At 42.9% G+C, this 14770-nt stretch overlaps 1 protein-coding gene across 1 annotated transcript; it reads left to right on the forward strand.

The window, feature by feature from the left end:
• Positions 1–363: 363 nt before the first annotated feature.
• On the forward strand, positions 364–8719 carry si:ch211-220i18.4 (SRSF protein kinase 3). Its single transcript, XM_040153430.1, has 13 exons — positions 364–542; positions 658–770; positions 1611–1714; positions 2657–2765; positions 3125–3212; positions 3531–3618; positions 3844–3950; positions 4408–4570; positions 4841–4917; positions 6282–6389; positions 7515–7584; positions 7761–7853; positions 8001–8719. The coding sequence occupies exons 1-13, from the start codon at positions 441–443 to the stop codon at positions 8183–8185; spliced, it is 1407 nt and encodes a 468-aa protein (XP_040009364.1). The 5' UTR covers positions 364–440; the 3' UTR covers positions 8186–8719.
• Positions 8720–14770: the final 6051 nt, after the last annotated feature.

The raw sequence follows: 14770 nt of genomic DNA on the forward strand, positions 1-14770 counted from the left end.
GCTGATGTCTCACGGGTTATATCTCGTGTAACATCGCCCATGAAAAACAAACCCTCCACCTCTGACCTTCGCTCTCAAGACTTTATTGTGATACTTTATATCGTGTTGGAGGACGGGGATCCCGTTCTCTCAAACTGGGTTTAGCAACGAGTGATCCCCTGGCCCGAGGGCCAAACTCCCTGTGAGACGGGGGGGTCAGCAGCAGCTGTCAGTCCCTCGCCTCCCTCGATCTGTTTGGTCTCATCTTTTAGCCCCTCTGCTTCCCCACAGCAGACGACAAAGAGAAATCGAGGAATCGAGGGGGCCACGGGGAGGGAGAGATTAACGGTGGGCGTCATGGGTTTACTCGGACCAGGAGCGGGTTAAGGGTACAAAAATCACGTGGGGAAGCAGGTTTAGGCCCGACAGGCAGCGGAGGGAGGAGGCTGCTGGGGGTTTCCATGTTTAGACCCTGCCGCTCCCAGGGTCCTGAGAGATCGACCAGACCCCCTCCCTGCTACCTCTCAGCTGCCCGGCTCTTCTCAAGTGGTTCAACATTAAAGGTGCTGCAGCTTCATTCACTATCGCCACCGTATCTGTCTCTCTCCGTACTTTGCCCCCCCCCCGAGACTGGACCTCTGCAGGCCACAGACATCCACCACTTTTTCTTCATTCTAGACACCGGTAGCCCGAATTGCTCCACCGGCTGCTGTCTCTGTCGGGCTGCATCTGCTGGACCGCGCCATGCGGAGGAGTCCCCGCTCAGCGTACGCGGCTGCTCAGCAGCACACGTGAGTAAAGGACCTCAGTGGAAACGCTGGAAGCAACGGGGGGATTCTAACTGTACAGAAACTGTGTTTGAAACCTAAAGTGCAAAAAAAAAAAAAAAAAAAAATCCTAGCTGTAAAGTAGACTTTAAATGGCTTTCAGTTTTGGTGGGAGACGTTTTGAATAATAGATCTTATTTAATGTTTTAATGCAGCCTCACAGTCTGGCTTGATCTCATCAAAATGCAGCTTGGCTCCTGAACTTTTTTTTTTTTTTTTTCCCGGGCCACAACGATGCAGTTCGGAGCAGTTAAGTTTAGCAAAGCAGGGCACCCATAAAGCATAGCAGCATTATTTTAGGCATCATGGGGGTGACTTGAGTGTTCGGGAGCTTCGGGACAGGATGTAACGGTGTCCTCATATTACAAATTTTACAGGAAAAAAAGAAAAATCATCGATCATCTAATTGTTTAAAAATGACTAAATCTGGCACAACTCTGCTGTGCGTCCCGGTGCCCAGTATTTTCAGCCACGACGGGGACCTCTCCCAGCCCTCTCCGCGGTACGTGCCCAAGCAGCTGGGGCGCGGAGTCGTCCGGGTTGCGCGGCCATCCTGCAAAATGATTTACAGCTGAGTCAGAAATAGTGCAACTTCCGATGCCGCCTGTCCGCTCTCATCCGGGCAGTGGGACAAGTTTCCATGGCAGGCCGAGTCTGTGGGAAGCTCCCCCGCAAGCCCCCAGCGCCTCAACGCGCACACGCGCTGCACAGGCAGTAATGCTGGAGCCTATGGAACCAAGTTTTCATGTGACATGCCTGTGTGTGTGTGTGTGTGTGTGTGTGTGTGTGTGTGTGTGTGTTTAGGAGTGAAGCTGGGTCGTCTAATAGTTTCAAAGCCCTCGGGTGCCTCGAGCAGCTGGATGCCGCGGACAGGCAGGACTCTGAGGACCCCGGAGAATACTGCGACGGTACGGCAGAGTCGCTCGACTCGCTCCGTCATCCGCAGATGTACCCGTTTACCGCTGCCAGTGTCACTGCCCCTTCATCCCCTTCTCTCCCCAACGATGCAGACTGTCCCGTGGCGTCATGAGTGAAGCAACCGCAGCCCGACACCTCTACCCCCTCATGTGTATTTCCATAAACGAGGCCAGGTTTCTGTGGAATTCTGCCCATTCCCTCTTCTTACTTACATTGCCATCCCTTGAGCCATGGCTAAAAAAAAAAATCCAATGACTTTATCTTAGGAGTCTTTGAACCGTCAGCTATAGAATTGAACTACAGTTCAAGGTTTCTTGCTTGCGGCCTGTAAATGCAGGAGATGCTCCCTCAGTACCCGCGTGGCCGCCCTCGGCCCCCGGATCACTTAGGCCAGCAGTACCTTTTTCTGCCAATCTGCCATTCTGACCTTGGGCCCTGCTCAGGGCAGGTCTCTGCCCGAGTATGTGATACCACAGATACCTGACGCAGTAATAAATCATATCCCAGCTTATATCAGGCCCAGTTTTAATAGATATAGAGATTCAATTTCAAGACCTCTGACAATGTCCAAGAACTGTGTCTCATGCTGGCTGAAAGAGAAGTGATACAGGCTTACGCATCATCATTTTTCCGTGTCCCACGGGCTTATTTCAATGTATTACTCATCGCAGACATGTTACGGCTTAGAGGAAGTTGTAATGCCAGCAATAGCTTTAGAGCCTCATTTAAGTCCGCTCGCTCCTAAGCTCTCTAAACACCGAATGAAAAATGTATACTGCCTGATGAAAAGGTTTCACGATTCAGTCATGAAGCGGGAGACCCTGCCACCGAAGCTTAAATGAAATGAAATCACATTAACAATTAAATCGTGGAGTTAGCCGCAAAATTTGACTTTGTTTATCTGCAGACTTCTCCTGTTTTTATCTCCTCAGACGGGTACCACCCGGTCCAGATCGGGGACACCTTCAACAAAAGATATCAGGTGCTGTCTAAGCTCGGCTGGGGCTACTTCTCCACCGTCTGGCTGTGTCTGGACCTCAGGTAGGGTTAATTAGGGACTGTACAGTAGACATCGGGGTGGGGAGGGGGTTGGAAACTAATACTGCACTTTTCTTATTCAATTTCCCTTCATCGAAAAGTAACCCCCTCCCTTTTCTGACCTCCCCTCCCGCTTTAATAATCTGTGTACAGTCCTCTACAAAGATACAAAGAAAGAGTTGAACTTGAAATGTTTAACTGAGCTTCTAATGATGATTATGATCTGCCTCTCATAAAATGATTAAACAGCGATTGCGACGACGAATACATGTTTGTCCGGCAGTGAAGCACGGCTCTTGCCGACTCGGCCGAGAGTGGACCGCTCTGTCCTGTGTTCTGATCCGGTGTGTGTGTGTTAGCAGGCTCGGTCGGCACGTTGCGGTGAAGGTGCTGAAGAGCGGAGCTGGCTTTGCCCAGGCAGGACAGGATGAACTGGCTCTCCTTCGATGTGTTAGTGACCTTTTGCTTGTGTTTCTCCTCTGTAACACATCTCAATCGTTCGGTCAAATGTCAGTTTGTTTGATTTTTCTGTCTTTGCAGTTTAGAATTTCTTTCTCTGTCCATCTTAACACCTTTCTAATCTTCCCTTCCCAACCACTTCGCTTTCTCCCGTCTCTGCCTTTCTCTCCGTACATGTCAGTAACTCACCTCCCCCTCTTGATTTTCCTACCCCCTCTCCCTCTCTAAATTTCTCTTTGTCCTTCTTCGCCGTCTGCCCTCCTCCTCTTCTTACTCTCGCTAATCCCCTCCCCTTCTCTCTTTCCTCAGGCCAGTGGTCCTACGAGCCGTCATCCCTCCAGCCAAAGGATTGTTCAGCTGCTAGATGAGTTCAAGCTGGCCGGGAGCAACGGGGTCCGTATCCTTTTTACAGACTGTCATGTCTCGGGCACCCATTCTAAACCTGACACCAAGCGAGGTGTGTGCTTGTGTATGTGTGTGTCCACTTCAAAGTATAAGTAGGCTGTATAGTAAATGTCTCTTGTAAAAAAACGTATCCCTGCAAACTCCGATAGAAGACTGCAACAGCAGATAACGTGCCGATTGCAGGGTAGTAAAACTGACCTTAATGCCTGGCGGTTAGACATGTGCCTGGTGCTGGAGCTGCTGGGGCCGGACCTGAGAAGCTGGCAGCGATGCTTCGGGAATCCAGGACTGTCATGGCTGTGGGTCAAACAAATTCTTACTCAGGTAAAGCACAAGAGATTAGTGGATAACAAAAACAAATGCGCCTCCGTGAACTCAAATGAAGATCACAAGAAGAAGCTGCTGCATTTCAGTGGACTGTGGATGCTGATTGTTTGTATATTCAAATTTATACAGTTGTCTCTCTTGAAGTAATTGTTCACTAGCCTAGAATTAAAAACCAAATTTGCCATACACCGATCCGCCACAGCATTAAAACCAGTTAAAACCGGTAACTGGTTTTAATGTTGTGGCTGATCGGTTTGAATAAATGAAGCGAATAGTTCTACATTTTGAAAGAGACATTTTGTAAAATAGATACCCTCGTTAAAAAAAAAGAAAAAAAGAATTGTGTTAAGCGCTGTCATCCTCATCTCTTTGAGTCACCAGTTTTTCCTGATGCAGTCGTCGTGACGCTTGTTCGGCAGGAAACATCAGCATAACCGTTTTGTGTTTGCTCCAGGTTCTGCGAGGCCTGGACTACCTTCACACTCAGTGTAAAATCATCCACACAGACATCAAGCCAGAGAACATCCTGCTGTGTCTGGAGGAGCAGTCCCACAAACTACCAGCGGGGGGCAGCGGCGCCCCCTCTGCGCTGACTGGGAGGGAGGCCAAGTCCACAGGCACAGTTGGTTTTGTTATTGCCACAGACACTGGAGACTGTTTAAGAGCAAAGTCTCAAAGCTCGGCAGTTTAAAGTTGAGCTGTACGAGGGGTTCATTAAATGTGTGCAGAAAGCTGGCGCACTGTCACTGTCAGGCCACGCAAATGCATCCTTTTCGAAATATCAGCAATGGGCAAAACTGGTTGTCCATTATTTGAATGTATCACAAACATTACTTCTTCAAATGAATACGATGTTTTAATTCATGATTTACTGTTGCTCCTTTCAGAGACGGAGCAGGTGAACCCATGCAGTTTAGAGGAAATTACAGTGAAGATTGCTGACCTGGGCAGCTCCTGCTGGGTGGTCAGTAGTTGTTCTATACTTTACATACAGCCATTGTAAAGCTCCAAGTTTGACCTGTCACATTAGCCTAGTGCCGAATTTGGTTGATTTTTTTATTTTATTTGTAGACCTATGTGAAGGGTCCATCTTTACTAGGCATTTGGTTTCATATGGTTTTAAAGCCCCTGAAAATGTGTCTCTAATACCATAACAATGAAAACAATGAATTAGCCAGCTTGCCATCCAAATGTAATAAACATTTTATCCACATTTTGACAAAACTGTTAAAAGAAAATGTATTTGCATTTGAATCCAATATCATTATGCAACTATTAGGAGTTAGTTGGCTGAGAATATTCCCTGAATCTGCAGCTTCCTTCATAGCGAGTTTCAGCTTATCGTTTAGCTGCCCAGCCTACAACTTTACTGTTCTGGTTCACTCTCACCGCTCTCTTAGCTTTATTTTTGGCTGCTGTTTTCAGCTCAAAAAAAACCCAAAACTCTAAGAACCCACTGTACACTACCTGCCAGCCCCAAACAGCCGTCAGGCAGTGAACGGTGCACTTCCTGTGTATTTGTCGGCGAAAGAGTCAGGTGCTGGTGGAGACCAAAAACAGCGATTGGATATAGGACTTACTTTCATCAGGTGGCCAGAAACACGACTACAAATGAATCATCATGTTGCTCTGTAACTGCTGGATGTGTAAATAAATTTAAAAAACTGCTAACTGGTTTGCCCTATAAGATGGAGAGGTGACGATACATCAATGCTGTGTTCATAATTTGTTTCCACTTCCCAAGAGGACAAAAATAATTGCACTTACTGGAAGTAACTTTCAAACAAAAAAGGGTCAACAACTCGGCTAAACTGCTTCACAAGTTCTGTGTAGGTGTGGTCAGATTTGACTGACACTGCCGGTAAGATGAGCAAAATATTGAACTAAATACAGCTGAATTCTGATTGGTGAACAAACATACGTGACATCGCCTTTTCCCAACTGAGCCCCACCTACTTCAAACCAGTGAGACCAGCACGGACAAAAGCACAAATCAGACATCTTTCGTAAAATATCCAAAACTGGTCGAACTTTCAAAGATTTTGTGGTCAAATTGGACCCCTATTGCCCATTTTAAGAAGCTGAAGGAGAGAATAGGGATTCAATGCCTTGAAACAAGCCAGTCGATCGCGGCGCTGCCACTTAATTCCACTGCAGCATGATTTTGCAGTCATATTAAAAGCATTTCTATACATTTTTACAATGCACTATTGTTATACTATATGTTTATGCTGCATAATTTACTCTCTAAAAAGTTGAAACTTAAATTTGTTGCACATAAGACTGAGAGACTAAAATGAAGCTTTTCTGTCTGCTCTGTCTGCCCAGTACAAACATTTCTGTGAGGAGATCCAGACCCGACAGTATCGCTCACTAGAAGTTTTACTAGGATCTGACTACGGCCCGCCTGCCGACATCTGGAGTGTCGCCTGCATGGTGAGGGAAAAACCATACAATTTAATGTTCACACTGTGTGAAACATCCAAACCCAGTACTCCATATTTTTATGGCTGCACCATAATGTAATGAAGCTTGATTTGAGAAGACCTTAATTTTATACAGTCTACATTTTATAAAGTTTACATTTTTGCTTTGACATAATTTTTATGTAGTTTCCAGCGTAATTTATTACCTATGTTCCCTCAGAAAGTTGATTTCAACAAAACTTTTCTTGGTTGATTTTTTTTTAAAAATCAAACCATATACAAACTATACAAATTTTTATCATCTGCAAATAACATGAATTCAATTCATTTTGGAGACATTACATATATAATATTATGTAAAAAATAAACAATATTATTTCTAACACTGAGCCTTGAGGAACCCCACAATTAGCTACATAACTGAAAAGAACAGCATACTGTTGAAAATATCAAATTTCTTTATGATCTTTAGCAGTCGAGGTAGAGCCAATGTAGTGACTGGCCAGAGGGTGGAGTCAAAATAAAGGTATTTGGCAACGTATATCTGCAGGAATGATCACGTTGTGAGCAAGTGTTAAGAAATGCTTGTCAGAGTATTACAGTCTTACTTTGTGTGACGGTGGTGTGAGCAGACATGTTCATTAGGATTCATCCTCTGGGAATCATGGACGTCTGTACAAAAATGTCAAGTCAATTTTATTCATATAGCCCAATATCACAAATTACAATTTTTTTTCTTAAGGGGTTTTGCAATTTGTACAGGATACGACAAACTTTGTCCTTAGACCCTCAATTCAGATATGGAAAAACTCAGCAAAAAATGTGCCAGTCAAGTGTGTGTGAGGATATTTCACTGCTGGTGGTGCTAGATGTAAAGGGGTTATCAAAGTCATGGGAATTCATCCTCTGGGCACTATGGATGTCTGTCCCAAATTGTGGTGGACCAAGCAACAAGCCGACATTAAATTGACATTAAAAACCTGTAATCCAACCTTTATGACACAGGCTGTAGCAGTTTGTGTCCCAATTAAACAAGAAGTTGAGTCACCAATCGGTGTGGTTGGGATTGTTCCTCTTTACAGATGCTTACTTGGCCTCACATCTCACCCTTTAATTTTCTCTTGCATTCTGACAGGCCTTTGAATTGGTCACTGGAGACTCCCTGTTTGAACCCAAAGCCCGCGAGTCCATCTCCCTGGAGGAAGGTGCGTTTACTACAGTGTGCTGACACTGACAGAAGTGTGACAAGTGCTGACAAAGGATTAAATGAGATTACACTGCGGCTGCATTGTAATTGTTCATGCATCGTATGCTAGTGTGTACCCGAAATATGTGTGTCTCGTGCTTTCAAGTGTTTGTTTGCTCTCTGCATCTTCCTCAGACCACATTGCCCAGATCATTGAGCTGCTTGGAAAAATCCCACCCACTGTTGCCTTGTCGGGTAAATACTCTGCAGCGTACTTCAGCCGCAGAGGTGAGTCTGCAACTTCAGTTTTTAATGGATTGAAGTCTGTTTGGACTTTGTTTGGTAGTATGATTATACTTACTTTCTTCCCTGTAAATCATTTGATAATTGCGACTTGTGAGCATCTTTTCGAAACACTGTATGTTTTCCAACCAGGCGACCTGCGCCGTGTTGGTGTGCTGAGGCTCTGGAGCCTTTATGATGTTCTGGTGGAGAAATACCACTTCCGGTTGGAGGAGGCCTCTGGATTCTCCGACTTCCTTCTTCGCATGTTGGATTATCATCCGGAGAGGAGGGCCACTGCTGCAGGGTGCCTCCGCCACCCCTGGCTGACCTCATGATAGCCCTGCAAAGGCCCTGTGGGCCTCATCCTCATCTGCAGTCCCCACAACCAGATGCTTTGAGCAGCTAGAACTGGATAATTTCAGGATGTCTTTGAATTTCTATACAAAGGGAATCCAAAGAGCCATTTAGAAGACAGTTTAATGTCACTTTGATTTGTGAATTCCTGCAGAATGTAGTGTCGTCCTTATTCAACATCAGATAGAGGATAAGATGCTCTTTTCCAGTGAAGCCCTGTTATGCACTTTATGCTGCTAAGGTGTTTTTTCATACGTATAGAACTTTTCTGTCAGACCTTTGAGTCCTATAAGTAGCAGCTCTTATGACAATGACACTGCTAGCCAGTATGAAGTTGTCAATTTGATACAAACCTTGAGTGCAGCTGCTGTATTATTCAGTAAAATTGAATGACACCAATGGAATGAGAGAATGATACAAAACGTAACACTGGGTAATCTTTCGCAGTGAATGTACTTTAAATATGCTTTTCCTTTTGTTCATCTTTTGTACAGGGTAATGAAGAGCTTTAAAGAATAAAGCCAAATTAATTGCAGTGCAAGTGTAAGTCTGTTGTAAATCTATTTTATTTATATAAACAAAGTTTAAAAATCCATACAACATATAACACACTCTATCCTCCAGATTCTCTTTGGAAATAATGAAAATAAAATAGAATAAAACATTAAAAAAAACCTCTCCAACCATAAACTGTTGTCAATATGTTTTATCTCACAATTTTTTTTTTTTAAAGAAAATAAAGCGTCACTTTATAATGCACCTGCTGTTTTCAGCAGTTTGAGGCCATAACAGAATCACCTAATGGAAATATAACCCATTCCCTCTTACCAACTTGGAAAAAGAGAGTCAAAAAATACAAATAAAATAGGAAAATAAAATATCCTGCAACCTAGCAAAACATAAATGAACTATTTTGCTATTTGATTGGGTCCAACTAAAATTGCTATTTGACTGTTTGTTGGCTTGGTTACTTTCATGGCTTCATTTATTTATAAGACGGTATGTGGCTCAGCTTCTTCTAAATACTCTCAGTACTCATTTTGTCCTCTTAGCCTATTATAACAGGTAATGTAAACAATCATACATCAGAGTTCAGAATATGGGTGACATTAGCCCCTTTAATACTAACACAGTTCCGCTCCATTCCATTTTCATGAACCATGCAGTACTGTATATGAAAGATTTTGATTATGTACATGTTCTCAAACGTAACTGGCAACTTTGCCTCTGCGTATGCTTGATGCCGTCTGAAGTGGAGCCCTTAGGTTGTGCATTTCAGATCAGATATAATGTACATCATCATATAATGTACATCATCAGACTAAATTCATGTTGAACCTAATAGGTAGAAAAGATCATGCGCGATTTGTGATCACTATGTTTTGTCACGCTACACTGTATTGTACCAACCTTAGAATTATTGAAAAATAATTCCACTTAGAGGAGATAACTGAATAAACATTGTTGAGTGCAACAGACTACGAATTCTACAAATTATGGAACCTTAACCTTTCTTTTCTATTGTTTCCAGTTGAGACTGTAAGCATCAAATAATGATTTGACTTGTCCTCATTTAAACTTATTACAGTAACATTGTTAAGGTTATGCTGTCCAAAACCCATATATACGTTGTAGAGCATGCATTATCTACATCTTCAAAATTGTTTAAAGTAAGATCTCCCAGTATGTCATCCTATCCAGCTGTAGGCTCGGCACTCCACCTGTGGGTTTTCTTTATAAACGACCGTATAACCACACTCTGTCTTGACCAGATGACACTTCTTCGGCCACGAGGTGGGCTTCATTGGCCTGGACGGGACGGAGAAGGGAAGGGAAGAGTTGTCATTCGGCTATGAGAAGCAGACACAATGACCATAAGCAATGCTTTACATAACTGAAATCAATGAATATGACCTGAAGTGATTAATACACTCACGCAAAACAGTAGAAACCAAAGTCATGACAGATGCACTTGTCACAGCCTCTGCGGAAAGAGTCCCCTGGTTTGTAGTACCTGTCTTTGTTTGAACAGATACCTGTAGAAGAAATGAGCACCACAACGACATTCAGTATCCATCTCATTTACCCTCCAGTTCAACCTACAGGTATGACCCTGCTGGGTGAAAATGTACGTCTTTTACAGGAGGTTACATCAAAACTTTGCAGAGGCTACAAACGTCTGTCCTTCTGGCAGAATACATAAAGCCCTGCTGTAAGAGGTCGGGCACATTAATGGCTAAATCTAGCGTCCACAGTGAGTTCTCCTCCCATTCCTGCGGGCTGCGCGAGCTATCCTCATGGGGTATGTCTGTCACCTTGAGAAGGGGATCAATAGGAACACACTGATCTGCTGTGAAGCGCCCCACGGGGCTGAATGCAAGGTCAGGGTATGGAGGACAAAGACCGTGGTCAACCAGTTGGGGTTGGTTTAATGGCCATAGGTACCATAAGTCACAATGCAAGCACTGATATATGCTCCCAGGGCGAAATTGGCAACCTAGGGCTGGGCTGGGGAATACAAACACAGGACTTTGAATGATAATTCTGCAGAAAAACAGAAGCAATTCTTACCTTTTATGTGGTACACCGAGGCCTCTGAGCATCTGTTGCTCAACAGAAGGATGAGGGTCAAGCAGAAAGCTAACACCAGCGATGGAGAGCATCCATGAATGTTACTTACTGAATGTAACATTGTGAAAAAAATCAGAGAGAATGATTAAGTCCTCCAACCTGTTTTGTTTTTATCTCCTAAAAACTGAGTCTCAATTTAATAATTTGGTGGTTTCAATCTTATGTGACTGTCCAGTCAAATCCAGTAAAGTCCTTGTGATTGCCCAGTAGACAGTGGCTAATTTATAGTCTTTAGTGGGCAGAGAGAGAGAGAGAGAGAGAGAGAGAGAGAGAAAAAAGCATCCCCACATGTTTCGTTCCCTGGTTTCTTCCCGGTTTCCAACTTTTGTTTCAGATCGAGGTGTGTTTGGAGTTTGGCTGTGCACCCATGCGTCCCTAAATATTACCTTTGGGCCTCGCTTGCTACATAAGGCTGCGGGGGTGCTCTCAAACCAGCTGGACTTTTTCATGTTTCTGTATTTTTAGCCTGCCCGTTTACCATCTACCCTCAGGTTACCTGTTTCTATTTAACATATACATATTACCTTCTTCTCCCTTTCTATCACTCCCTACCACCCCCCCACCCCCGATGCTGACTATCAAAGCTAAACCTATTTTTATGACTGCTGCCATTGTCCAAATATAACTTTGTGTTGACATTGGCACTTCTGTGAAGGAACCCGGTTCAAGCCATATGATCACAAAACTGTATTTCAACATGTCAAAAATGCATGCAAAAATCGTAAACTGTAAAATCTCCTTTCTATTATTCTGTGCAACTTAACCCTTACAAGGATTTTGTAGTAGCACAGTGTCAGTTTCCTTCCAAACCTTTGACTTTGGCCATTGATATTCGGACAGAGCAAGGAAATGGCGGGTTTCATGGTTTCCACAGTACATTTTGTGCTTTTAGCAGTTTACATATGCTGCAGTACACATAGCATGACGTAAAGACCACAATATTACCTGCGAAGTATGTCACATTTTTTTAAGCTGTATACAGTGTATTGTACTGTGTGCATCTAGTCATACAGCTGGAAAAATTCCTAGAATACTTGAGGGAAAAGTCAGGAAGTTTCCAGTTGTGAGTACATACATGTGTGGAAGGTGGAAAGTGAGAACTATAGACCAATAGTGGAAACTGTTGTATATCTCTATGGCTCTGTCACTCACAAACACGGGCAGATTTTACTGGATGAGTGACTGACCGCGGGACAGTTTGTGGTCAGTCTCTTCCTTCCTGACAGCCTCTGGCCAGTGACCAGTCGACACACCATGCTCTGACAGTAGAGAAAACAAACTGGACATCAAGGGACTGGAAGGAACTCGTGGTGGCCGAGTGGCTCCAGCTAGGAACAACCAATGCCTCCACGTCAACCCTTTATTCACACAGGAACACGTTCGGGGTGTTAGGTGGCTCGGGGGTTTAGTGGTGGTTCACACAGCAAAAAGCTCCTGTGACCTGAACTTAACCAGTACTACTGGACACCTTCCTAGGTGGTCTGGTTTTCTTCAACAGGAAACACATCTGAAACGGAGATTTGAAAAACTTACAGACGGGTGACAAATTAAAGGAAAAACCATCACAAAGTGTCTTAGTAAGGTGTTGGGACACCACAAGCTGCCAGAACAGGTTCAGTGCTCCTTGCCATTGATTCTCCAAGTCTATGGAGCTCAGCTGGAGGGATGAACACCATTCTTCCAAAAGATATTCCCTCATTTGGTGTTTTGATGATGGTGGTGGAGAGGGCTGTCTAACACATCGGTCCAAAATAGTGGTCAACTGGGTTTAGATCTGGTGACTGTGAAGGCCACAGCATATGATTCACATCATTTTCATACTCATCAAACCATTCAGAGACCCCTCATGGCCATGGCATTATCATCCTGTTTCTCCACTCATTTTGCAGGTTTTTCCTTCAATTTGTCACCCGTCTGTATCTGTAGGTGCAACTAGTATCCTAAGAATCACACTTATATTGCCTCAATACCTCATGATTTATGTCCAATGCGAAGGTTCACGGCTACACTGTATAGTGGAAGGTGTGGACGTTGGTGTGGTTGATGGGCATTTAGCTTGTCTGACTTTCATGCAGAAGACTGGAGTTTGCGTCCACTGCTGGGATGTTGGAGATGTTAGATGTTGGAGACATCCGAATGTATTAAGTATTTTGAGTATTTTGATTTTTCTGGTACTGAGTGTTGCACATCTTTCAGTCCACAAGAGAGCAGGACACACTACCATGGTATGTCGGTACTGAGTGGAAGTAAAACAATATGTATCATTATCCTCCCAAACAATTAAGATGCCAGCTACATAGAGCTGATAAATTATTAAATCAATAAGATTTTGACTTAACTTACTGTCAGAATACTGTGTTGAAGCTATCTGTGTGCTATTACACTAAATTAATCTACCAACTTCTATGCATGTAGTATCATGACATTAACGGAACTGAGAAATGACCTGGGGATAATAAAAGTATTAAATGACAATACAAAACAATTTTTAACACTGACAGGCACTGAAGGATATGTAACTTAACCAAACTGCAGCAGCGAGTCTCTCCAAAGTTAACAATCAGGAGTAATATTCACAGGCTAACAGGCTACCAAACAGAGTCAGAGTCTACTGTCTACTGTGACTGCTTGTGTCACCTTTCCATTAATTTTAACCGCAGACTTTCCGTAGGCTTAACCAAGTTTTTTTGTTCCCAACTCTAACCATACCTTAACCATAGTTTGTTTGCCATCACTGTAATCTTTGTGTAACCTTGACCATTCTGTATTGTTAAGCACAAATATTGTAGAAAGGGAGAATTTAAAAATATGCTGGTATTGTACAAAATCCAGGGTTTTGCATAATCATCCAATATCAATGTTCTTGTCTGGTGACAGAGTGCTGGGAGGCTTTAGACCGCTGTGGTCCTGCACAGCATAAATAGGTATAGAAAACACATTCCTTTTGAATAAGCAACAAAATGCTTTAATTTTTACAAGTAGAATTTTCACAAATAAATCAGCACCAAGGACCTTATCCCCATTTGGGACTGTCTCCTCCATTGCTTTGGAGACAGTTCTGGGTGCTTTCCATTGAAAAAGCTTAAAGGAAGCAGCTGTTCTCTGCTCTCTATCATCTGTGGGAAAGTTAACCAGATATACATTTGCCAGACCAACTAGCTAGTCCTGATTCTTGAAGACTTCTTGTAAAACAGAAGCATACTGTCTCTTTGGTTTGCCATGAAAGTTGGTATAGACATTCATGTTCCTATCAGCCTCAGCCGTACTTTGCGTGAAGTGCTAATTAGCTAATGTTAGTATTCTACACTTAACTAAGAGGCTGATACATGGTAAACAATAAACCTGCTAACCATGAGCCATGTTCGCATTGTCTTTGTGAGCATGTTAGCATGTTGAAGTTAGCATTTAGATGTTCATGTAGCTGTTTCTTATATACTTGCATGATCATTTTTCTTTTTATTCTTCAGGACTAATAAAAATAATTTTATTTATATAGCCCAATATCACAAATCACAAAGTTGCCTCAAGGGGCTTTACAAACTGTACAAAATATGACACTGTCAGTAAATTGCAAAGCTCTCCATTTCATTACTTTATATTCATCTAATAAACATACAAATGTTAATATATGGTAATCTGCCAGAGAAATAAAGAAAAAGAAAAACATTTGGTTATAATAATTGTCCACTTGTGGTGATCAATTTGACACGTGATCACTATAAGCGGCTTCCACTGTATACAGAAATGAGTGTATAATGTTGAACTACTGCATTTCTCTTTACCCTTGCTGCTCCTGTGATTTAAAGTGGCAATAAGCACATCTTGAAGGTATTATTGAATCAGTGTTTGCCTGTTACTGACAAATGAGATCTACTCTTCTGTTCTCATGAATTCAAATGACTGAATAAATTAATTTTTCATTATGCAGACACATA

This window comes from Xiphias gladius, chromosome 18 (genome assembly GCF_016859285.1).
Source record: "Xiphias gladius isolate SHS-SW01 ecotype Sanya breed wild chromosome 18, ASM1685928v1, whole genome shotgun sequence".
NCBI classification, from domain to species: domain Eukaryota; kingdom Metazoa; phylum Chordata; class Actinopteri; order Istiophoriformes; family Xiphiidae; genus Xiphias; species Xiphias gladius.

Excerpts from the sequence above, each read along its gene's own strand:
- si:ch211-220i18.4 (XM_040153430.1), top strand. The coding sequence starts at position 441 with ATGTTTAGACCCTGCCGCTCCCAGGGTCCTGAGAGATCGACCAGACCC. Across the intron at positions 543-657 it reads CAAGTGGTTCAACATTAAAG|ACACCGGTAGCCCGAATTGC; the intron begins GTGCTGCAGCTT and ends TCTTCATTCTAG. Across the intron at positions 1,715-2,656 it reads CCCCGGAGAATACTGCGACG|ACGGGTACCACCCGGTCCAG; the intron begins GTACGGCAGAGT and ends TTATCTCCTCAG.